Raw genomic sequence first — 22,807 nt, 5'->3', positions numbered from 1 at the left:
TAGCCTTGTGTCACGCACCTCCATAACCCTGAAATTCAAAATGCTCTGGATTCCAAACGAAGCACGCTATTAGGGGTGGCGAATGGTACCCAGAAAATCGTGGATCTCGGAAATTTTTGATCCGATCTCGAAATCTCGGAAGCTTTTGTGACGAGTCACGAAGTCTCGTTTTTCATGTGTTTCTTTCGGTCTCGTAGTCTCGAATTTTTTTCGCAAGGTCTCGGAGTCTCGGAATTGCTTTTTTTTAGCAGAGGTTCTCCGGCAAAAGTTGTCGCTTTGAGCGAGCGGAGTCAGTGTTACTGAGATTAAGCATGGCGTTTACGCAAACGGCGGCAAATACGGAAATTTTACTTCTCTTATTATAGTCACTCAGACCGCGCGCATGCTCATTTGATCAGGTTTCCGCTGACAATAACCATGCACACGCTTTGATGCTAAAATTGCATGAAAACATGGTCGGTGGACTGTATTTTTAGCCGGTTAAGTCAAAGAATTCAAGTAACTTGATTTAGATATTATCAGTGGTTAGCTATGAGAAGCTATGAGATGTTTGAAGCTAGCTGACCGGAAGTTGATGACAGCGCGTGACCTCGAAAGTAGCTGAAAGTCGGGTCGTGATAGGCCGAAATGTTAATGTATAACTAAATAGTTAGCGTTTATCTGTGACTGCTATTTTGGTAGTTCATATAAACTACAAGTTACTGATTGAATCTCGCGTCTCGGACTCGGAGTTTTGCATAATTAGGGTCTCGGGCTCGGATTTTCCGATATCGTTTAAGTCTCGGTCTCGAATTTTTAAACCACGGTCTCGGCGTCTCGGCAAGTCTCGGATTTTACCATTCGTCACCCCTGCTATTGAGCTGTAAAACTGTAAACAGATATAAATATACCGCCTCTTGTGCCTGATGAGGACAAAAACTTTGGTGGCTCTTTCGTTTTGGATTTTAGAAAGTGATGACGTCACGTGAAAACGATCTATAAAGCCAAGTAAAACGACGTAAGTACACATAGTTGTCGAAAAGCGCGGGAAAACGTATGCGAGCGAGTCATGATTGGTTTTGGTTTTATTTCTGATTGGATGAAAAGATGGTTGCGAATTGTTTAAGCCAATCGTGTAACGCAGTTATACAAAACCAATGGAAACTTTTGTTTACATAAACCATTGTGTCATGTGTTCGTGTTTTTCGGCTCGTGAAAGTGTTTTTTTGCGTGCGTGTCCGTGCATTTTGTGTAACGCAAGTTCCTGAAACGAGATCTTTTAAAAAAGCGTGACTCTGCGTCTCTAAAAATCAAGACCAACCACCTTTGTAAGTGTTCCATTGGACCAATGTAGATAAAGCAACGCTGAACTGTTTGCATTACCAAGCATACGTGGTGTACGTTTTCATACGGTCTATCAAACCCTTTTAATGGTTGAAAAAGGACTTAAAACCCAAAAATTTACCCCCCCCCCCCCCCAAGAAAGGAAAATCTTGGTTCTCTAGTTCACAAAAAGGACAATCAAGAAAACCTTTCATGACGTCAAACATAACTTTGCCGTTTTGGTGTTATTTGCAAATGATTTCATCATTAAAAGCAATTTTCATCTTTAGGTCAAAGCCTCGGTGCGTCTTTTAAAAAGCAAGAAATTTACTACTACTGTGTACAAACTTTGGAAACTATGGAAATGTTTTCTAATTTAGTCAATAATACTTTACAACCTTCTTCTGGTCTTATATATTTTATTGGCGATACAAGATATTTTAGATGTTGGTATTTTAATTATTGAAAACGTTTTGTCATTTAGCAGGGCGGGTCAGAGAGCAGGGAGTTAGCTATCGACAACCACGTAACAGTTGACAATATTAACACTTTTTTTTAACTAACAAGCCAGTATGTGAAGCAAGTTGTCAAACAAGAAGCTGTAAAATTTTAGTTACTGACATTTAAGATTTTCGCTTTTCCAAGGAAGAACCGCTTTTGGCAAACTGTTGTCTGAAGCTAGATTTTCCAGTCTGAGAAACTGTTGTGAAGACACAACTTAACTGAAATTTAAATATCCCAGTTGTAAGATTATTGAAATAATTTTACATTTTGATTATCAATATAAAATTTGCAAAACACCATTAAACAATGGGGGTGAAGCATAGATTTATATTGCACTCTTGAATACTCAACAAGTGTTTTATTGCTTGCAGTTTGCAAACATATCTGTAAACGTCTAAACGGTAACTTAATTTAATGTTAACAAAGAACAGGGAACAGTGTACTGTTGCTAAACCTTTCACTACAATGATCAGTGATAAAATGTAAGAATGATCAAATTCTGAGGTAAGTGTTTCAAAATGGGGTTCACAGTCTGTCCCCCAGAAGAGAAAAATTATCTTGAAAAGAATGCTCTGATACACCACCATTAATTGCTCTATTTTGGACTGGGTTACCTGAGAAAACGCAATGCAATTACTGTATTTCAACTGGGGTGTATCAGACTTGAACCTATAAAGCATTGGTGTACCATGACAGATGGCATGTTGTGTCTCTGATTATGATTCATATATCTCTTGTGAAATATGTCAAGAAAGTATTTTTTTAGATACAGGGAATGTAAAAAAGGGGAAGAGAGAAAAAAACAATGTGAACGAGCTTGTGATTTTTTTGTGTAATGAGCCCTCTACAGTCCACTGAGAAACTAAGAAAGGCCATAATTTTTCATGGTGAAATACTGCTAGTTATAAATATCTCCTCATGTAATGCAAACACAGTCACTTGCTATATGTCCTAATACATACACGCTCTTTACCTAAAACATCTGTCCATAAAAAAAAAAAACAAAAAAAACAAAAAAACAAGAAGTACAATCTATGAAACAAAATACAATCTGTGTAGTATTTTTGATTGATATCTTGGAAATGGCTTTGACACGATGCTGAAACACATCATTGTCACTCACAAGAGCTTTTTATTACAAATTACTAGTTACTTTTTCCATGACATTTACTGTAGATATTGTTTTCCTTGAATGACTTTGTCAGAGGAGAGAAACCCAAAGTATACTGTGTGGAGAAATTACACCTGATTGTTGGCTCTTTGATTAGTCAAGGAAACAAATTGCAAGAGGTAAAAAGCAATAATTTTGAAAATTTAGTTAATACATTTTTTTAAAATGAGTCACCCCAAAGCAAATTCCACTGCCCTTGTGGGCAAAACACAGCTCTAAACAGAATGTGATTACAGAATGCCCTTACAGAGTCACCAGCTTCAAAATGTTTCAGTTTGAGTATTTCAAAATTTTACTTTCTGTTGTGACCAGCTTTAAAATTCTTTGCCACTCTACATTGTACAGTTCCAGAAAATATACATATTCCCCCCACAGAAGGGATTGGAATTTCCTGAGGGGTGGGGGTTCTGTGAGACCAAAAAATTTGAAGGCATGTATGAAGCTTAATTGGAATTTCCAGAGGAATGGAGGTCTTAGAAAAAAATCCCTTCTGTGGGGGAGGTATGGATATTTTCTGGAACTACACATTATGCTTCAGAAACTATGAAAAGTTTATTTTGCACACAATATGGACTTCTATACTCATGATACTTTCACTATAAAACATATTAAATAGTCTTTTAATGATCAAAACCAGCTCTGTTAACAGTATAATCATCAGGGAAGTCAAAATAGAACTTGTTCTCTTGGGTTATCAGTGGAAGGATGCCAGCATTGGGAATTACATTCCATGATAAATAGAGGCTGACATTTTTGTTACCTCTGGAAAAGAGAAAAAGAAAATACTTCGTTCAGATTGCATGTAGTTTCAAGGAAATCCTATGTACAGAACAAATTAAAATCATATTCAGAGTCTTTTCATGTCTTTTTATGAAGGGTTGAAAGTAAACAAGAGTGGTTTTGGTTTTTCTTTTTAAGTACAATCGATAATTATAACTGACTAAAAGGCTTGCATCAGCTGGTCGCTCAGCTGGTCTCATGTATTTTCTCCTGCTGGGAACTTGTTATAGACCATGATGGATGAAAGTTGATGCTGTGTAGTCTTATGTTCCACTCACAAGAGCGAAGAGGACAAGTGAGCTGAACTATTTATACTTTCAGTGTTAAAATAACAATGACGTTCCTACATACCTGAGTCCAAGCCCATCATCAAAGAAGTAGTACTTGGTATTCATGCCATGGTAGTTGAGTAGTGCATTGTCCCCTCGTAGGATGATTTTGTCCCAGATTACTACCTGGTTAACTTTCTGTGCAGGAGAATTAACATGGAAAGTCAAATGAAAATAAGGGTAAATCTACTAGCAATCTAGCACATCATACATATCATACATGATACATATTCAGTATCATTCAGTCATTTAACTTAGAGAACATGTAAAATAAACACTGGAATAAAGGGACAGTCTTACATTGTTCTTTGTTGAGTATTCAGCTGTTAGATACAAAAATAGTTGCTTAACATTCCAGTTAAAAATTCCTTTCATATCTGCTGTACATTAAGGCAAACATTGGTCTCTATATAAAATTTGATATGAACAGACAGGCCTCCAGACAAAATGAATATAGTAATATTATTATTTATATGTTTTTGCGTTAATAAAAATGTCTTTTGCGGAGATGTTCAAAGTCATGCCCATGATAGCACCCTTAAAAATTTGAGTAAACATGTTTTAATCTCCTAAAGTGAACTGTTCATGTAATAGTATACAACCAAATTAAAATATTAGCATTCCCAAGGCATCAAGGCATTTATCTGTCTTGTGCCTGCAAAATGTTCCCTTAAAGAATTTGTCCCCATGTCGCGGAGAAATGACCAATACCCCTTATGTGCACTGATAGTCAGGGAGCATATGTCTTAAAATAAATTTCTGTGGGATTTTTATGGTGAAAGCAAACCACCTACCTAAATGTGTTAAGGGAAACCTGAGGAACACAAAAAATGTTGTCGGCAATTTTGTAACCTGCACCGGCGGCTGCTATGGGGGGTCTATTTTTAGACCTATATGGCTCAACATGGAATCGAGGCTCGAATATAAAATGGCGTGGAAATACAATTAACTACAATAAATTTCCACAAAATTACCAGAAATATTTAATTTAGTTAATTTAATACATATCCATAGACTTAAGTAGTAAATACTGATCACATGATCAACACTGCACGAAAGCGAGGCTGGTCGTTTGTTGTTTTCAAATAAGCATCAAAAGCATGAAGGCATATATTTTGCTACTGAAAATTGATCAGAGAGTTAAATTTATTAAAGGGATTGTATTCAAATCAATAGCTCACTGAAATCAGGAAAAACAATGATTTTGGTCAGCGGTCATTTTCATCATTTTAGAGGTCCGCCATGTTGGATTTACAGTCCATCTAGAGTGGCATGTTTTTTGGTGTTTAATAAGATATGGAAACGGATTCTGGTTCAAAAACAAACGAAACTGAGGCCAAAGGGTTGGATTTACACTTATGTATAATTTGTCAAAGAAAAAAAAACGAAAATCTAGTTGAAAAGCCCGAAGCTCACGAAAAAGTTCTGGTATTGATCGAGGAATGGAGTAAGTACGGTAATCTTGAGTACACAGAAGCGTGGAGTAAGTTGAGGTTTGCTTCTGTCCAAGAGCTCGAGGATGGGCGGGCATCATGGCATAGATCATGTTATAAAGATGCAGTACATGCTGGGATGCTTAGACGAGCAAGAGAAAGGTATGAGAGGCAGCTCGAAGGCCCCAATGAGTCCAGGCGAAAATCATGACCAGATTCAGCAGTAGAAATTCCTCAACTAACCCGTTCGAAAACGTCTCCCTACAATAAGAATGTCTGTTTTTTCTGCGATGGCCCACCCGGTTACCATAAGAGCCTGCATAATATCAGTACCTTTTCTGCTGGTGAGTCCCTTCACACTGCCATTGGGATGTCGGGTAATGATAAGCTCTCGGTTAAACTCAACACATCCATTGCTCCAGATGATGCTCATTCCATAGATATAAAGTACCACAAAAACTGTTGGGCAAACCATGTATCGCATGTTTTACGAAGAGAAACATCCGAATCATCATCTGAGAAGTTGGCTGGTGAGATTGCAGCACAAATAGAATTCCTGACAATGACGGAGATGACTTTGAGTAGCGGAAAAGTGGCGACTATGTCTGAATTACAAGACGCGTTTGAAAGCATACTAGAATCTAACAATGTGGAAAATTCGAGGGGCGGACAAAAGGCCTTGAAGCAGTTACTACTCCGAGAGATACCAGAGATAGAGTTTCATGCACCTAAACGTGTCAATGAGTCTGAGCGAGTCAGTATCAAGAAGATAAGAGATCAAGCAATTCAGATGGCTGAGGATCAGACCGCAAACATAGACTCCGATACGAAAACTCTGTTTGATGCTGCTGCAATGGTTAGGAAATCTATCACCAAATGTAGGAAGTGGAAGTTTACAGGTTCACTGAAAAACCTGCCTGATGAGAACGTACCAGCAGAGCTTTTTAGTTTTTATAGATGGATTATACAAGGCCCAAAACATGAGCTTTCTGCTGGAAAGAAATGTGACGAAGTGTACAATCGTGCAATGGCTCTATCCCAGACCACTGTATCAATGTGTTTGACTGAGAGGCAGGTCAAAAACAAGAAGTCCGATGTTGTAAGATCCTCGTCGGAGATGCCGCTGCAGTCAGCCGTTGGGATAGCTGTACACCAGGCCGTGAGAAGCAAGCAGCTCATAACCATGCTTCATGGATTCGGAATGTCAGTGGACTACAACAGGATCCTGAGAGTAGAGGCCCAAATCGAAGCTAGCGTTCTAAAGCGCATGGAGCTGAATGATGGTCTATATATACCCCCTGATGTAGTTTTGGGTAGGCACGTCTTTTTTGCAGTCGATAATGTGGATTTCGCTGAGGACACTCCTGATGGCAAGAATACCTTCCACGGCACAGCGATTGCAATCTACCAAAGGCAGGAAGCAGGTGATGTAGCACCAGAGCTGACCATGGACCCCGGAGATCAGTGTCGTCGCTCAATCAGAGAGCTTCCTGAATCTGTGACAACCTTGCTAGAATAACTTGCACCACCCGGAAGGCCTGTTGGTCCCACCTTCCCCCAGTTTGGATTGTGTACCGAAGACCAACTTCCATTGTACATCAAAAAGCAAGATTTCACATGGCTTCTCGGACGCAGTATGACCAGAACGATCACCAATGGAGAAGTTGAAGACAATCAGCCCCCTAGTACCAACATCCCAGTATGGTCTGGCTATAACTCCACTATGAGTAGTTCCATGCTGTTGACACGAGTTGGCACCCCTCCCCTGATCGCACCAGCACACGAGTGGCAGACTCTGCTTACCATTCTGATGCAAGCACAGAATATTAACACGGCGGTTGTAGGGCAGAACAGGAGGACTGTGATATCGCTTGATATGGGACTGTATCAACCGGCAAAGAAGTTACAGATGACCCGTCAAGATCTTGGGCATATAATACTTCGTCCTGGTGAGCTACACATTGTGATGGCCCAACTTCGCACAATCGGTGCATTCATCGAGAACAGTGGGCTGGACATGTGCTGGGTAGAGTCGGATCTCTATGGGCCTTCCACTGTGAAGCAGATTCTCGGTGGGAACCACGTAAAGAGAGGAGAGGCAGCGCACATGGTTACATTACAAGCTCTATTCAGCCTCTACCAGGAAGCCTTCTTCGTGAGACACCCAGCTGTACGCATGATTGTGGAGAAGTCGGCTAACCAGTTAAGCGATGCGTGTAAAAAAGGCGAAAACCAAGATATTACAGCAAAGCACGAAGAACTGGCACAGACCATCAATTCAACAGAGCTTGCTGCAAAGATGGAGCAGTTTGATGCAGACCATGAGGATAGTTCACTGTTCAAGTTCACCTGAGGGTACATGGCAATGGTTTTGGAGATGACGTTCATCAGAGCCGTGCGGACTGGAGACTGGGATCTTCATCTACAAGCCCTAAAGTTATTTGTGAAGTACTTCTTTGCGCATGACATGTTAAACTACGCTCGTATGATTCCTGTTTACTTGGCAGAGATGGAGATAATAAAGGAGACCGATCCTGAAATCTACCATGAGTTCCAGAATGGCAACTGGGTGGTGAACAAGAACGCGAATGTAGCATTCTGTGCCGTTGGTGCTGACAACGCGCTTGAACACGTCAACAGATCAATGAAAGTCTCAGGTGGATTGATTGGCATCACGCTGAACCCTACTGCACGCACAAAGTATTTTTTGATTGCACCTGAGTTAGCAAGACTGGCAGAACAAGCCAAGCTGATGGCAGGTACTTCTTCTAAGACACAGACTAGCCATCACAACCTCACCACTGCTGTCAGGTTACGTGAAAAAAGGAACGTCCAGCAGCTGACCACTAGTATTCAACGGTTCACCAACCCCTTCACAGTAGAAGGCCCTGATCTGTTCAACCTAGTGACGAAAGTGCGCATGCCCGAGAAAGTGAAGAAAGATCTCTGCGATCAAAGCGTCATTGGTAACAAGCTGTTCGGAACATTCGTTAAGGAACAGATACAGACAGCCGAGAAGAGCATCTGGGACGTGATGAAGAAGCGCAAGCTCCTAACGTGGAAGACTACTGGGAAAACAGTTAGGGTGGCTACAAAGGATAAGATCATCGAGCTAAAGGAAGATCGATGTCTCTTCGCGTGGATGATGGTAATCTGCAAGTCCCGTCCAGAGATAGACATCAAAGAGGCAGTGGGAGCGTATGAGTTCTCGGTAGTTCCATGATCAATGTTTGCCGCCGATGGCAATATGCTGCACTGTTCCGCAAAGAGCGCCTTGATGAGTATTCTAGAGAAGCTGCCAAGTGACAGATCAGTTGCGCAGGTTGAACCCACTGACCAGTTCGCTAATGCAGATGTGCAGATCAAGGTTTCCATTGTAGATGGTATGGCCGAAGTACAAGCACTGGAAAAACCGGATTGGATCAAGACCTGCTCGGATCTGGCCAATCATTTCACTGTGACGATCTTCGACAAGTACAAGGAGGCAGATGAAATTCGTCTTATTTTCGACAGGTTTGTCACTCCCGCTGATATTTACCTTGTAACCTTTGTGTTTATATTAGATATAATTACTTACATTAGTGGGCACATTATTCTGCTTTTAGGTATGATGTACCATTGTCTTTAAAGACCGCAACTCGCGAATTTCGTCAGGGATGCTTGGAACCTATCAGCTACAAGATTACTGACACCACTCAGATTTCCAAGGTATACTATTAACGGTTTTTCATACAAAAGCAATGATCCTATATATAGTGTACTACAAGAAGAATAAGGCCAGATATAGAGGTAAAGACACTAAAACTAGTACACCCTTTCTTATGCAGGTACCGATGAAGAGACTTTTGGCACATGTCAGCACCAAGGATGAACTGACGCAATATCTTGCCAGCAAGACTCTAGAGAAGGGGCGTCAGAATGGTTTGCACGTGGTGGTTGCATGGAGCAGTAAGTGTAGGGCAACACACAAGGATATGGCGTACCTCGATAGCGACCAAGAGGAGGCAGATACCAAAATACTGCTACATGCAGTAGATGCCACCACATCAGGAGCTACGAGTATCAAGATCTTTTCACCGGACACTGACGTGTTTGTACTGGCCCTTAGACGTTACCCGGAGCTATGTGCGGACACTTCATTCGTCACTGGAAAAGGACAGCACCACCAAACTATCCAGCTTTGTCCAATTGTCCGCGCTTTAGGAGCAGCTAGAACGGCAGCACTACCTGGCTTTCATGCCTGGAGCGGAGCTGATGTCACTGGAAACTTTGCATTTAAAGGAAAGCTGGAAGGCTGGAAAGCGTTTCTTGAAGCTGATGAAGAATGTGTCACTGCACTTGCAGATCTTGGCTCTACCGTCGTTCCCACAGTGGGCATGTTCTATGCAATAGAGAAGCTAGTGTGCCAACTTTACCTGCCCAAGACTAAGATATCCAGCCTGAAAGATCTAAGGTGGCTCCTCTTTCGAAGAAAACAGGCCGAGTCAGAATGACTACCGCCTACACAAGCTGCTCTCCGAGAGGCCATTAAGCGAGCGCATTACCAAGCCATGATCTGGGCCAATGACAAAGTCCCTAATCCAGACCTTCCATCACCAGAGAACTATGGATGGAAAAAGGACAAAGGTTATTATAAATTAACAGTTGATATAGTAATAGACTCTCAAGTTCGACACTGCAGATTGAGATGACTTTAATGCATTGCCTTATTCTTTTATATTTCCGACAAATGGATGCCGGTGATGACGAAACTGCAGCCAGCACCCGACGCTGTTCTTTATCTTGTCAAGCGTGGCTGTGGGAAGGACAAATGCAGAAACAACAGGTGCAGCTGTCGAAGGGCGGGTCTCACTTGCACAGATCTATGCAGCTGCAGCAATGACGAGACAGGGGAAGCGTGTGACAATGTCGATATGATTGAGAATGATAGCTGTGATGATGAAACATCGGATGAGCAGGACGATGACAACAAGGAAGACGAGGATGATGAATGATTCTTACCTGACATCTATGTTCTGTAGACTGCAATGCATTATGGGCTCAGTTGTGTTATTTTTAAAGCAGTTATTATCGCCAAAAGCCTGACTAGGTTCTGGGTAGTAATAATTATATATACCTGTAAACCTGCTATGGTTAACATTACGCCCTCGGAGCAACCTTAATTATCGCTAACATATCGAATAGCTGATATAAGGCCTGGTCTAAACATCGAGCCAACGTCGTGCCGAACCTAATTCCATTTGGTTTTATGATAGCGCGACGCTAGCACGGCAGTGGTTCTAAACGCCAATTTGGTTAGTTCTGTTTTCATCTAGTTGTATTTCTTCTTCGCACCGAAAGCCCTAATTTTCGGAAAGGAATTTAGTTCAGCACGACGTTGGCTCGACGCTTAGAACAGGCCTAACAAGTGCCGAGGAGCTCAGCCTCACTTTCATGTCGTCTTACGTGAACAAAACCTATTCAAATGTAGTTTAATTCACGTGAACAAAAAATATCATGCAGTTCACTTGTTGTAGTCATTTTTCTCAACAACTCGAGAAAAAGAAATATGCTTTTAATGCTTATTTGAAGACAACAAATGACCAGCCTCGCTTTCATGCAGTGTTGATCACGTGATCAGTATTTACTACTTAAGTCTATGAATGTGTATTAGATAGACTATATTAAAGATTCCTGGTAATTTTGTGGAAATTTATTGTAGTTAATTGTATTTACACACCATTTTATGTTCGAGCCTCGATTCCATGTTGAGCCATATGGGTCTAAAAATAGACCCCCCATAGCAGCCGCCGGTGCAGGTTACAAAATTGCTGACAACAGTTTTTGTGTTCCTTAGGGTCCCCTTAAAACATCTGGGTAGGTGGTTTGCTTTCACCATAAAAATCCCACGGGATTACATATGCTCCCTGACTATGAACTCACATATTTATACAGACTTGATCCCCATAATGGCATATAACAAATGTTTCAAAACAATCCATGGTACAAAGAGAAAATCAAACTCAATCTTGCCAACAGATAACTGAAAAAAATAAAGATCTAACTAAATAAAATAGTTTGAATTAATCTTACTTTCCTAAGAAGTAAATTTATTTGTTCAAAGCATTTAGAAAAGTTAACTACAAGAGAATGATTGAGGGGAGGGGGGTAAGTTTCGTAACTAAAAGAACAGCAACAAAAGGATATCTCCCTCAAGATCGAAAGTGATGAATCCCAAATCATTCTTGTCCTTGGAGACGCTAAAATCTTGAACATTTTTCCTAACAAGAAGATGTTGAAGGACGCACGTGTTAGAAAAAGAAATTCTCAAATTTTGGAAGACAACGCCGGAGAGGTATACTCACACCAAAACTTTCTTTGTTTGAAGACGAAGAGGTGCTTGATGAGTTTTAAAAAGCGTCGATAGAAAACATAGGAATGTTAGGGCAGCGAGTACTGTCAAAGTAAACGCAAAAATTGTGTTCAAACGGGAAAGAAATGTGTTCATTTCGCGCTAGGAGACTTTCCTTTGGTCTAACTTCAAATGTGGAGTTGTAAACATTTCATTGGACAGTGGATTACGATTCTACAAAATGCTCATGAGCTTGCATTTTTACGGTGGACAGCTGTCCCGATTATGCGGGCTCCAGCATGGCGGACGAAAAGGTGAAGTACGGCCTGCAAATATTTCGTGGCAAAAACAGAATTTAAATCTTTGAAATAATGATTCATCTCTTGAAGAACATTTGTGTGGTGTTAAAAGACGACGGCAGTCGGTACTGATGAAGATTTGTGAGTGATACTGCCCGCAAAAATTTCAATGATGACCCTCCATTCCATGTTTGAGGAGACTTCTCGACGTTATCCCAACAACGTTGCTGCCACATTTAACTCTGGAATAGCCAAAGAGCACACAACTTATCGGGAACTTGACGCCCGTGCTTCCAAAGTGGCGGATTGTTTAGGCATTTTATGCGAAGGACAGAAGGAAATAGCGATTTATTCCAGACAGTCAATTGGTTTGGTGGCCTGCATTCTTGGAGTGCTGAGGTGCGGAAGTTGCTTTGCACCAGTAGATTTGAATTGGCCTCAAGACGTGATCTCCAAGTTTTTGCTAAAACTTAACGTCAGTCTCGTGCTTGTGGATAAAGATCTGCTTGAGTCATTTCAAAACATTTCATTGCAGTGGAAAACAAACTTTCCAAGGGAATCCAGAGTTGAGCTTATTACAAATCAAAATCTTGATGCCAATGGCTTTATACTTGCAAGAAAGGTCTTTGAATCGAAGGGAGATACAGAGAATAAAGAGCCTCTGAATCTTGCATATATCATGCAAACATCAGGGACGACAGGAGAAGCCAAAGCTGTGAAAGTACCGCACAAATGCATAGTGCCAAACATAACTGATTTAAGGTAATGTAAGTCTGAATTGATTATTTATTGTATGAGAGAACAAATGTCATGCATACTTAGTTATGGCTATCCCTGCGAAACAGATGTTCAAGATTAGGAAAGGTGTCAAAACCTCATATAGGGATCAAATTTCATGGGGTGGTGCACCTTGCTGCTCTCTACTCATTGCTCTTCCTACTCTCTGCTCTTTGGAGGTTTGCACTTCTGCATGCCACCTGTATGGAGGTGACAGGGAACTCTGGGCTGCTCACATACTATAATTATGTGTAATATGGACGAGGTTGATATGGGAGGGGGGGGGGGAGGTACACATTGGGGGAGCTCTAACCATTAGATCACTGTGCCAATCACAATACATTTTCCCAAAATATTGTTTTGCCTTTTGGTTAAGTTCTCCTCTTCCCTGAACTAGAGAGTGACACTGTACTTCTTACTCAGCTCTTACACTGCTCAACAGGGATTTATTCCAGATAACATCTGATGATGTGGTGTTTCTTGCGTCCCCCTACACATTTGATCCCTTCATTGTACAAATGTTCGTAGCATTTGCAGCAGGAGCCAGGATTGTCCTTGTACCTGACAGTGTTAAAGTCATGCCTTCTAAGCTCTGTCATATTCTTTTTGATCAGGAAAGAGTTACTATTTTGCAAGTAAGTTTGGAATTTATATGGAAATTAGCTAAGCAGTTTTGTTTCCAGAATATGTCTATTATGTTATCAAGGCCCTTTTTTCTTGTAACTTGTTAGGATGCAAAAATTAATGTAAGTTATGTGTGGGCCAAGAAGTATTTCATCCAATTCTACCTGAGTGAGTAATTCTCTTTTCTGTTTCAAGTCCAAGCGCACCTCAAATGCCTTGGGTCATCACTGAGTGGTCAGCAGTATACCCCAACCCCTCATGATTTCAAGCAGGGGAGAACGAGAGGAGGGAGTCTAGCAATCTTCAATAACCTTCATTAACTATTTTACATTAACTGCAGAAATTCTTACATGCTCTTTGGTTAATTTTCTTTGTTAAGTGGACAGACACATGAGTTTATAATTTTGTTTCCCTTTTGTTATTGTAAGAAACAAATTGATGTCAGTTTTTCATGCGTCTGTCCTGTTATGGACAGTGAATTTCATCAAAACACTGTCAAAGTAGCTTGGGGATTCACAGCTACTTTGACACTGTTATATCATGATCAATGACAGGATGAAAACCTGATGTCAGTTTGTTAAACTGTACACAAGGGTAAGGATATGTTATTTTTTAATGTGATTTGGGTGTTGAGGACAGACATGGACTTAATTTGGGCCCCAGTTTGACTCCACCAACCTGTTAACTCCATTCTTCCCACCCTATCTGTTTGAGCTTATTGCGTTCGAAGAACGCAAACATAATTTTGACCTGTGGCTTTCTAGAGGTGGTTTCCCTTTGCACGGTTATATGCACAAAAATCCACATTCCTGTAAGGATACCAAAATGGCCATCCTGATTGATTTTTGCTGGGGCATGTCACGGCCAGTAAACTGGTACCATTTAATGCTAAGACATTTGATAAGACATGTGGCGAACATGTGAGTATGTGGGTAGGCCATGTGAGGTCGTCTTTCCACTGGATCTTTGAATTCTTTCCATTCAGTCACCGTACGCTTCGCTATTATGTGTGCTCAGCATTAGATTTTGGTGAATTTAAACACTTCAACGGTAGCATTTATCGAAATTTGAGGGAATTAATCTTTTAACACAACTTGGCTTTGGGATGTTAACCATGGGAACAGCTACATTTTGATTGCATTTGTTTATTAGTTCCAGTCGCGGCAGATAGCTCAGTCTTTATCCAGCTGAAACTTTATTGTTTGGAATCGGTGGAAAAGTACTCTGAAGGCAAAATCCAAAAGTCTACTTTATTTATCAGGGGAAATACTCCAAATAGTCGCACAGAGTTTGTTTACGATAAATGAGCACGCAATTGCAAATGCTAGTTTAAATTTGTGCTTCCAGCTCAGAATAATGTACGTAATTTAAATATTCTATGAAACTTGTGAGTCTACAGAAACTGGCGGCGTCATGCAACGTATCAACAAATCATGACCTCTTCACTAGCATGGACTTTGACACTATGCATGTCTGACTGTAAAACCTCGATTGCTGCTGAAAATGTTGATTTTAGCAATAGACCAAGGTTGAAAGTCAGTTAGTGAAATCATTTATTTAAGGTATGTATCTTAAAGTGAGGACATGGAATGCACTCTCATAATCTCTGATCACTACTAGTAATTAACAGGTATGCTATCCTTTCAGATGTTTGTTTCTTTTTTCCTAACAGCCCACTCCATCTCTGATGTATCACATAGGCCAAGACCTGATCAGAACTAAAGTTCTCAATAAAGATTCATCGCTCAGAGTGCTAGCCTTTGGTGGCGAATCTTGCCCCACCCTCTCCACCCTCAGGCAGTGGAGACCTCCCCAAAGCAATTCTTTGATTTACAATCTTTATGGAATCACCGAGGTCTCTTGCTGGGCTTCATATCATCATATTTCTGCTGATGAATTGGTGGAGGACAATTCTGGTGCTTGTCATGGTGATGTGACATTTAAAGGTAAAGATGTGGAGGATTGCATTATTGATGAAGTCAATGATGTACCTCTTGGCTTTCCATTGTTAGACACGGTAATCGAGGTGCGAGATGACAATGGCAAAGTTGTTCAAGAAGGCATGGGACAAATCTATATAGGTGAGTTAGTATTAAGCTGAAAAACTCAATCCAAAGTATGTACAAGGCTAATGTAAAATACGAAATAAACGCCTGAGGATCTGCAGTATCTGGTTTTCAGGAATTATCAAACAGAGGCAGTTAAAGACGTTTGCGCTAATTGTTTCTACGCATCCTTACTGCGCTTACAAATTCACGCGCCACGTCATGCATGAGCGCGCGCGCTAAGTACATGTAAAGGCTGGTTTTCACTAAGAGCATAAGCACAAGCATAAACATAAGCACAAGTGAAAACAGCCGCGACATAAACATAAGCATAAGCAGAAACATAAGAAGAACGAACCCACTTATTTGTCTCGTGCAGTTTTCACTAGTGACGCGCTCGACATAAGCATAAGCATAAGCACAAGAAAAACGGAACTGTTCGTTTTTCTCGTGCTTATGCTTATGTTTATGTCGAGCACGTCACTAGTGAAAACTGCACGAGACAAATAAGTGGGTTCGTTCTTCTTATGTTTCTGCTTATGCTCATGTTTATGTCGCGGCTGTTTTCACTTGTGCTTATGTTTATGCTTGTGCTTGTGCTTATGTTCTAGTGAAAACCAGCCTTAATAAAATGAACAATAATGGCCATTGCTACAGCTTTGCCTGGATTTAACGATATTGGACGTTCGGTGACCCCTATTTTCCTTTTGATGGATCATTTTCCCTACCGATTTTCTACGTCGAGCGAAAAAATGAAGAAAATCTATCGATTGGAAGTTTGAATTTTTTGCAAAATGCACCATCGAATTCCATTCTTTTTAGTTCTTCGTTTATCTGTGCGGCAGTTTCAAATGACTCTTGAAATGTTAAGTTTTGTGAAAACCTTGGCAAAGCAACGGTTTCACTTAATATACAAAATATTACTAGTATAGTTTGTGTCCGTTGATTCATCTTTGAGGTAGCTGCCGGTTTCGCCCCATGACGGGTTTGCCCCCAAATCGACTCAACTTGATCGAGTTCGCCCCCAACCAGATCGTGTTCGCTCCGAAGTCAGCATTCGACTCTTGTTTGATTGTTATTTCGCACAGAGATAGCAAGCAGTTCAAGCACTATGATAAAAAGGAAAGGCGAAAGTGGATCGCCTTGGCGGACACCCCTTTCGAGGTTAAAAGAAGGGGTTGAAAAACCATTATTTGTCACAGAACTCGATATGTTGTTGTAGAACGTTTTAATCCATGTCCTGAAAGACACTCCAAAACCAAAAGATTCCAGTGATTTTGATAGAAAATCCCAATTTAGGGAGTCAAAGGCTTTCTCAAAATCTATAGCAGTCATAATACCTTTGTAGTCTTTAGCATGCGTAAAATCCATCACATCACTTATTGTTCGGGTTGCATCAAATATAGTCCGTCCCTTAACGAAGGCATTTTGATCATAATGAATGATATCTGGCAATACCTTTTCAAGTCTTTTTGCGATAGCTTTTGACCCAATTTTCACGTCTACGTTTAGGAGGGATATTGGTCTCCAATTTTTGATCAATGTCCTGTCTTTATCCTTTTTCTCGATTAATGTTATTACAGCTTGCTTTTGTGTATTAGATAATTCCCCATGAAAGTAAGCATAGTTTAATGAGTCTACAAGAAGCCTACCAATATCTGGCCAAAAGAATTTGTGTTACTCTATTTTACAGGTGGATCAGATCGCGTTTGTCTCCTTGGTAATGAAACATCTCTCGCCACGGGAACGATGCGTGCAACAGGGGACTGGGCGTACGTGAAAGGCCACAGTATCTGGTTCTGTGGGCGCAGAGACCGGCAGATCAAGCGAATGGGCAAGCGAATAAATCTGCATTGTATTGAACGTCAGATTATGGAACAGCTCCTCGTAAGTTCATGTTCGCTTGTTTTAGAGGAAGCTGATAAACGTAATCATTCCACACTTCATTTATTTGTTGCTGAAAAATCGTCGTCGTATGATAGTGAAAAACTAGCGTCTTTGAAATACAACTTACGGAACTTGTTATCAGTCGAGGCTCGGCCAGATTATGTCCACGTGGTTTCTCATCTACCAATGACAGCGCATGGAAAGATTGACAGAGGCGCCTTATTGGCTGGTGTTGAGAAGACATCAATGCTCGGGGACCTGAAGTCTACAACAGAATTTCTGGAATGCGCTTGGAATGAAGTCATAGAAGTAAGAGAAGCGGAAAATGCACAGAAAACATTCACTTCTAGCAGTTCTGAAATTACGGAAAAACAGCGTGGAAATTTTCGTGAAGGAAACACAAAGAGTGTAAAGGAAGATGATATGTTTATTGCTTGTGGTGGGTCGTCTCTTGAAGCTATGAGATTGGTGGATTTAATTGAATCATTTGTATCCGAACAGAAGAAAACACCAGCAGACCTCTCAGAATTGTTGGACGTTATTCTTAGCAAATCGTTTAACGCCCTTTGTAACTACGTTGATGGTAAACTCACTGAAACCGACAAACGAGAAAGTCTGGACTCTAAGGCGACACCTCATGGACCCTTGGATGCAGATAGTAGCCGTGATAGTTTTGCTGCAACTGCTGACCCGCGCGACAGCACTAAACAATTAAGAGACACGATTTCAGCACGTGAAAGTCACGTGGATGGAACTTGTGAAATGAATACTCGGGAGATAGGGACAGGGGATGGAAATAAAGAGATGCCATTGAATTGGAATTCTGACACCGTTTCCTCGCTACAAAGCCCAATTCTTCCAGCTAAAAGGAAATCCTTTTCTCTGGCTGATGGCGTATCTTTGAAAGATAACAAGGCAGCCAGAACTGTCATCAAAGACTCAAACCTCAAAGAAAATAATGATTCAAACGAACATGATTTGTTCTGTTTATCTGAGGTGAAAAATTGTTTCTGTTCTGTGCGTAGAGCAAACCAGTGGACTGTTTGTTCGTTTTGTAAGTATTCCAGTCTTAACACGACTAGTCATGTGACTGTTCAAACTAGCGTCCAGTCGTCCAGCGAGAAGGAGGCGTCAACACTGAAAGAAAAGATCCTTCACCAGTCCCCCGCTCCACTTGAGGATGGTAAATCTCCCGGGACTTGTGTTGTCAGCCAAGAAATGGGAACCGTTGATGATTTCGGTGAAGAATTCAAAGTTTCTATCTCCCGTCAGTGGCGAACTTGTTTGTACAAGTGTATCGATGCCTCACCCCTTGTGGTATTTTCACAAGGGACATCTGAGGGTGAAGTTTTCATTGGCTCCCACGGTCACGTGTTTATGTGCATCAGACTCAGTGACGGTAAAGTCCTGTGGGAGAGTAGGGTCGGGGACAGAATAGAATCCTCTGCCGCTCTCTCGATATGTGGCCGATATGTCATAGTAGGTGAGGTATTCTTGGCTTACTTGAACCCTTCATAACTTGCTCGATTGTCTACGAAGTAAGGCGTAAAATACACTAACACTGTTAAGTGTAGACTGTATTACATTTTGTCTCAAGCTGTGTCGGGTAGGCAGAGCGCCATTAGGGAGCTTAAGCAAAGACGACGGCGACGCAGAGGACAACGCTAAGTGAAAAAGTAATTTGTATTTTACCAGCGAAGTTCATAACTGTCTAGGTCTTTTCAGTACGCCGATGGTCTTAACGATGTGTGCTCGGGCTTAGCATGCAATAACAGCGTTCAACGCCAAATTGAAGTACGAAAAATTAGCTGTCGTCGTTCGCGCTACTCGGACAACGCAGAACTTGGTCATTTGACGTTGTTGTGTTGTAGAGGACAGCTAAGAAATGTACAAAGATTTATAACGCACGTGCACAACCATTGTTATGCTCATTGAACCTTTTGCTGGGTGACATTCTCGTTGCCGTCGTCGTCGTCGTTTGTTTAAAGTGGAGCGCGCGTGTGCCTCGCGAGTTAGAGGATGGCCGGTTCCGGCTGCATGTTTCCTCATTTAGTTTGTTTACATCCAATGTTGTTGTTATGCGAGCGCGCGAGAGCGACTGCAAAATGGGAGGGAAAATCTGATTACCCACACCCTCTCCCTTGCATTCTCGGTCATTTAATCCATCTTGTTCTATATATGTATTTTGCTTTCGCTTTCGAAAAAATAGTAAGGTTGTGAATAGATTAGAGATTGTTTTACACTTTAGATTTATTGAAAAAAAATCTCCCTCAAAAAGGTGGCTCTGTACTAACTTGTGCGACTTAAGGAAAATTTTGTGACTTCATCATCTCTTTTCTTGTTTCTTGATCTAGGATGTTATGATGGTAAACTGTACGTATTTAACCGTTTCACTGGAGAAACACTTTGGACATTCCAAACCGGTGCAGCAGTGAAAAGCTCTCCGTGCGTCGATCCACAGACAGGAGTGGCCTGGGTCGGGTCACATGATCACCATTTATACGCCCTTGACGTCACAAACAAGCAGTGCGTCTGCGCAATACACTGTGGTGGTGGATCATGCTTCAGTTCTCCATGCATAAGTGAAGAGCCATATTTGGTATTCACTGCTACGTTGACCGGCCGGCTTCTTGCTGTTGACCCCGCTGAACACACGATTCTTTGGAGTCAGCAGTGTCCCAAACCAGTGTTTGCGTCACCGTTATTGACACCCACTGGTATTGTTTGCGCGTGCGTCGACGGTTCTGTTTATTGTTTTGATTTTCAAGGTCTATTGTTATGGCAGTTTCAGACCCGTGACTCGGTGTTCAGCACGCCTACTTATGTTGGCACAGAACGTGACTCAACGAGCTCCGATTATTTAGGACATCTAGTGTTTGGTTCTCACGACAGATGTGTGTATTGCGTATCACTAAAAGGCGAGCTACAGTGGAGCTTTGCCACGGATGGAAAAGTCTATTCTAGCCCTTTTGTCGCTGAATTCAACGCGAAGCACTTGACAACTAGTCGCGTTACTCGTCACGCATCGTTTTATGACAAGCGTGACACTGGGATGGCAGTGTTTGTTTGGACAACTCTTGGCACTCTGTATGTTCTGGATCTGTATTCTGGTGTTTATTTAGCTTCTTACTCGTTGCCTGGTGAGGTGTTTTCTTCTTCTGTTGTAGTAGACAACAGACTTCTAATCGGCTGTCGGAATGACTACTTGTACTCGCTTGAAATTTCAAAGAGAAAGTGAAATGATAAAGTTTCTCAAACGCCACGTGAGATTTTAGTTAGATCTGCATCTACTAGAGAGGTTCTCACTTAAGAGTTGAAGAGTAATTGGTTTTACACTACTACGTTACACGATTGACTGGAAAAAAAAAAACGTGCAACTTTATCTTCCAAATTATCAGAGGTGAACGGAAACGAAGCGTGACTCGCTAGCACACGTTTTCCCGCGCTTTGCGTCAGCTACATCTATCAACTTCAAGTTTCGATTGGTTCTTTGGATTTTCTGTGTCTTTTGTGACTGGCCAGAATGATTACTTTGCTTTTGGTCTAACGACACTCAAGTGAAAACCTCTCTAAAAGCGGTGATTTATCGTGTCAGAAATTTTATCAAGCGTGCGTTGCGTAGTAGGGAACCTAGTTCAGTTATCTGACAGAGTGCATTACAGAGAGGGGACCAGAACTAGACTATAAGGAACCTGGAATCCCAGCAAAAGCGAGGTTTCCTTTTTTGTGTGTGCAAGCTAGTCAAGAAAAGAAGAAGCTAAATAATGCGGTAGCGCTTTTTCCGGCTTTCCAATATACTTGAATTCGGTGACTATAGCTTATAAGTTTTACAGAGGTTTTGGTGGAAATAGGAAAACGTTAATATGGGCGCGCTTCAAATGACACATTAACAGGAAAAAGGCTAGTTTTTCTTTTAAGCTCTACTTTGTCAATAATAATAAAGGAAACAAAAAAAATAGGTTTAGTCAGGGGTCTTTAAATTGAATGAAACAAGTCTACGAACTGGACAGAGAACTTAAGGTACCAACAGTAAAGGCTACACACTAATACAGCATACTAACTTGACTTGATTGTGCAATATATTATTAAAGTGATTTAAACAACTTCCATGGAAATTAAATGACTAGCAATAAAATACCAAGCGATATTTTAACTCATTGTTAAACTTAAATCTATAGAGAACAATATGGCAAGCTGACATTTTCTCGGCGCGTGAAGCAAGAGCCGAAAAAAAAACGGATGCTCTCGCAGGCTATCTTTCTCTTTCTCTTTCGTGCGGAGGTACAAAATTTCCCTTCGAGTTTCACGAGTGAGCGCAAAGAACGAGTCAAATATTTTTCAACACGGGAAGAGAAATTTCGTATCTCCGAGCGGCCATGTAATCTTTTGTTTAATATATAAACACCAATGAAATCTATTTCACTTTCGCTGGGAAAAGCGTGAGTCCTAAAGTGCCTGCTATCATGGTTCCAGATAAAATTTAAATTTAAAATTAATGGGCCTTAATTACTGCCAGCACTTGCGCCAACGTGGTCAGGTTAAATGTTTTTCAGCTAAATATCAAAGGCACGTTTATTATGTGCACCACTATATTGACGGGGAAGCAGGGATGGCGCAGTGGTGAGAGTACTCGCCTCCCACCAATGTGACCTGGGTGCGATTCCCGGACCCGACGCCTCAAGGTTTCTGTTGCCATTGTAAGTGGGTTGAGTTTGTGTTGGTTCTCTTCTCTGCTTCGAGGGTTTTTCTCCGGGTTCTCCGGTTTTCCCCCCTCAGCAAAAACCAACATACAGCTGATTCCAGCTGGCTGTAAGCTGTGCTCCAAGGTCACACATGGACCGTATAGCGGCTGCCAGAGGCGCCAATGTATGCTTTCGGTTCGACCTTGTTGAGCTGCGTCGTTGCTGTACTTTGCGACGGCGATTGGCCGCGACAATTATTATTATTATTATTATTATTATTATTATTAGTATTATTATTATTATTATTAGTATTAGTATTAGTATTAGTATCAGTATTTATTAGTATTAGTATTAGTATTAGTATTAGTATTTAATAGTTAAATTAAATTAAATTAAAATTAAATTAGTATTTAATAGTTTATTTCTTTTATTTACTTTCACCTTGTAATATACCGATATTGACGTTGAAACCCAGGAGGGAGCCATTATGTAAACACTGTTGAAATAGGTTTTAATAGTTTATTTCTTTTACTTACTTTTACCTTGTATATACCTTATTTATAAAAAAAAAAAAGTAGTAGTAGTAGTAGTAGTAGTAGTAGTAGCATTAGTTGTAGTAACCATGATATCATCTTCTTTTTTT

General features: G+C 40.9%; 2 protein-coding genes and 1 pseudogene across 2 annotated transcripts; 2 read left to right on the top strand and 1 right to left on the bottom strand.

Annotated features, from left to right (window-relative positions):
• Positions 1-2,804: 2,804 nt before the first annotated feature.
• Positions 2,805-12,068, bottom strand: LOC145497617 (signal peptidase complex subunit 3-like). The gene is made up of 5 exons (XM_081477436.1): positions 11,864-12,068; positions 11,708-11,779; positions 4,387-4,465; positions 4,109-4,224; positions 2,805-3,739 (listed from the first exon to the last, which is right to left on the bottom strand). The coding sequence occupies exons 1-5, from the start codon at positions 12,004-12,006 to the stop codon at positions 3,598-3,600; spliced, it is 552 nt and encodes a 183-aa protein (XP_081333562.1). The 5' UTR covers positions 12,007-12,068; the 3' UTR covers positions 2,805-3,597.
• Positions 5,374-7,038, top strand: LOC145497406 (uncharacterized; annotated as a pseudogene).
• A 59-nt stretch (positions 12,069-12,127) lies between the features above and the next one.
• On the top strand, positions 12,128-22,456 carry LOC145497612 (beta-alanine-activating enzyme-like). Its single transcript, XM_081477432.1, has 5 exons — positions 12,128-12,911; positions 13,369-13,561; positions 15,223-15,631; positions 17,289-18,965; positions 19,837-22,456. Exons 1-5 carry the CDS (start codon positions 12,319-12,321, stop codon positions 20,718-20,720), a joined length of 3,756 nt encoding a protein of 1,251 aa, XP_081333558.1. The 5' UTR covers positions 12,128-12,318; the 3' UTR covers positions 20,721-22,456.
• The last annotated feature ends 351 nt before the right edge of the window (positions 22,457-22,807 follow it).

This window comes from Orbicella franksi, chromosome 9 (genome assembly GCF_964199315.1).
Source record: "Orbicella franksi chromosome 9, jaOrbFran1.1, whole genome shotgun sequence".
NCBI classification, from domain to species: domain Eukaryota; kingdom Metazoa; phylum Cnidaria; class Anthozoa; order Scleractinia; family Merulinidae; genus Orbicella; species Orbicella franksi.
This window is presented reverse-complemented; position numbering and strand designations above follow the sequence as displayed.

Coding starts and splice junctions, on each gene's coding strand:
- LOC145497617 (XM_081477436.1), bottom strand. CDS start 12,006: ATGAACACATTTCTTTCCCGTTTGAACACAATTTTTGCGTTTACTTTG. Junction 4,466..11,707: donor ATCACTTTCGATCTTGAGGG/AGATATCCTTTT, acceptor TTAATGTACAGC/AGATATGAAAGGAATTTTTA. Junction 4,225..4,386: donor AATACTCAACAAAGAACAAT/GTAAGACTGTCC, acceptor TCTCCTGCACAG/AAAGTTAACCAGGTAGTAAT.
- LOC145497612 (XM_081477432.1), top strand. CDS start 12,319: ATGATGACCCTCCATTCCATGTTTGAGGAGACTTCTCGACGTTATCCC. Junction 12,912..13,368: donor CCAAACATAACTGATTTAAG/GTAATGTAAGTC, acceptor ACTGCTCAACAG/GGATTTATTCCAGATAACAT. Junction 18,966..19,836: donor TGGCCGATATGTCATAGTAG/GTGAGGTATTCT, acceptor TTCTTGATCTAG/GATGTTATGATGGTAAACTG.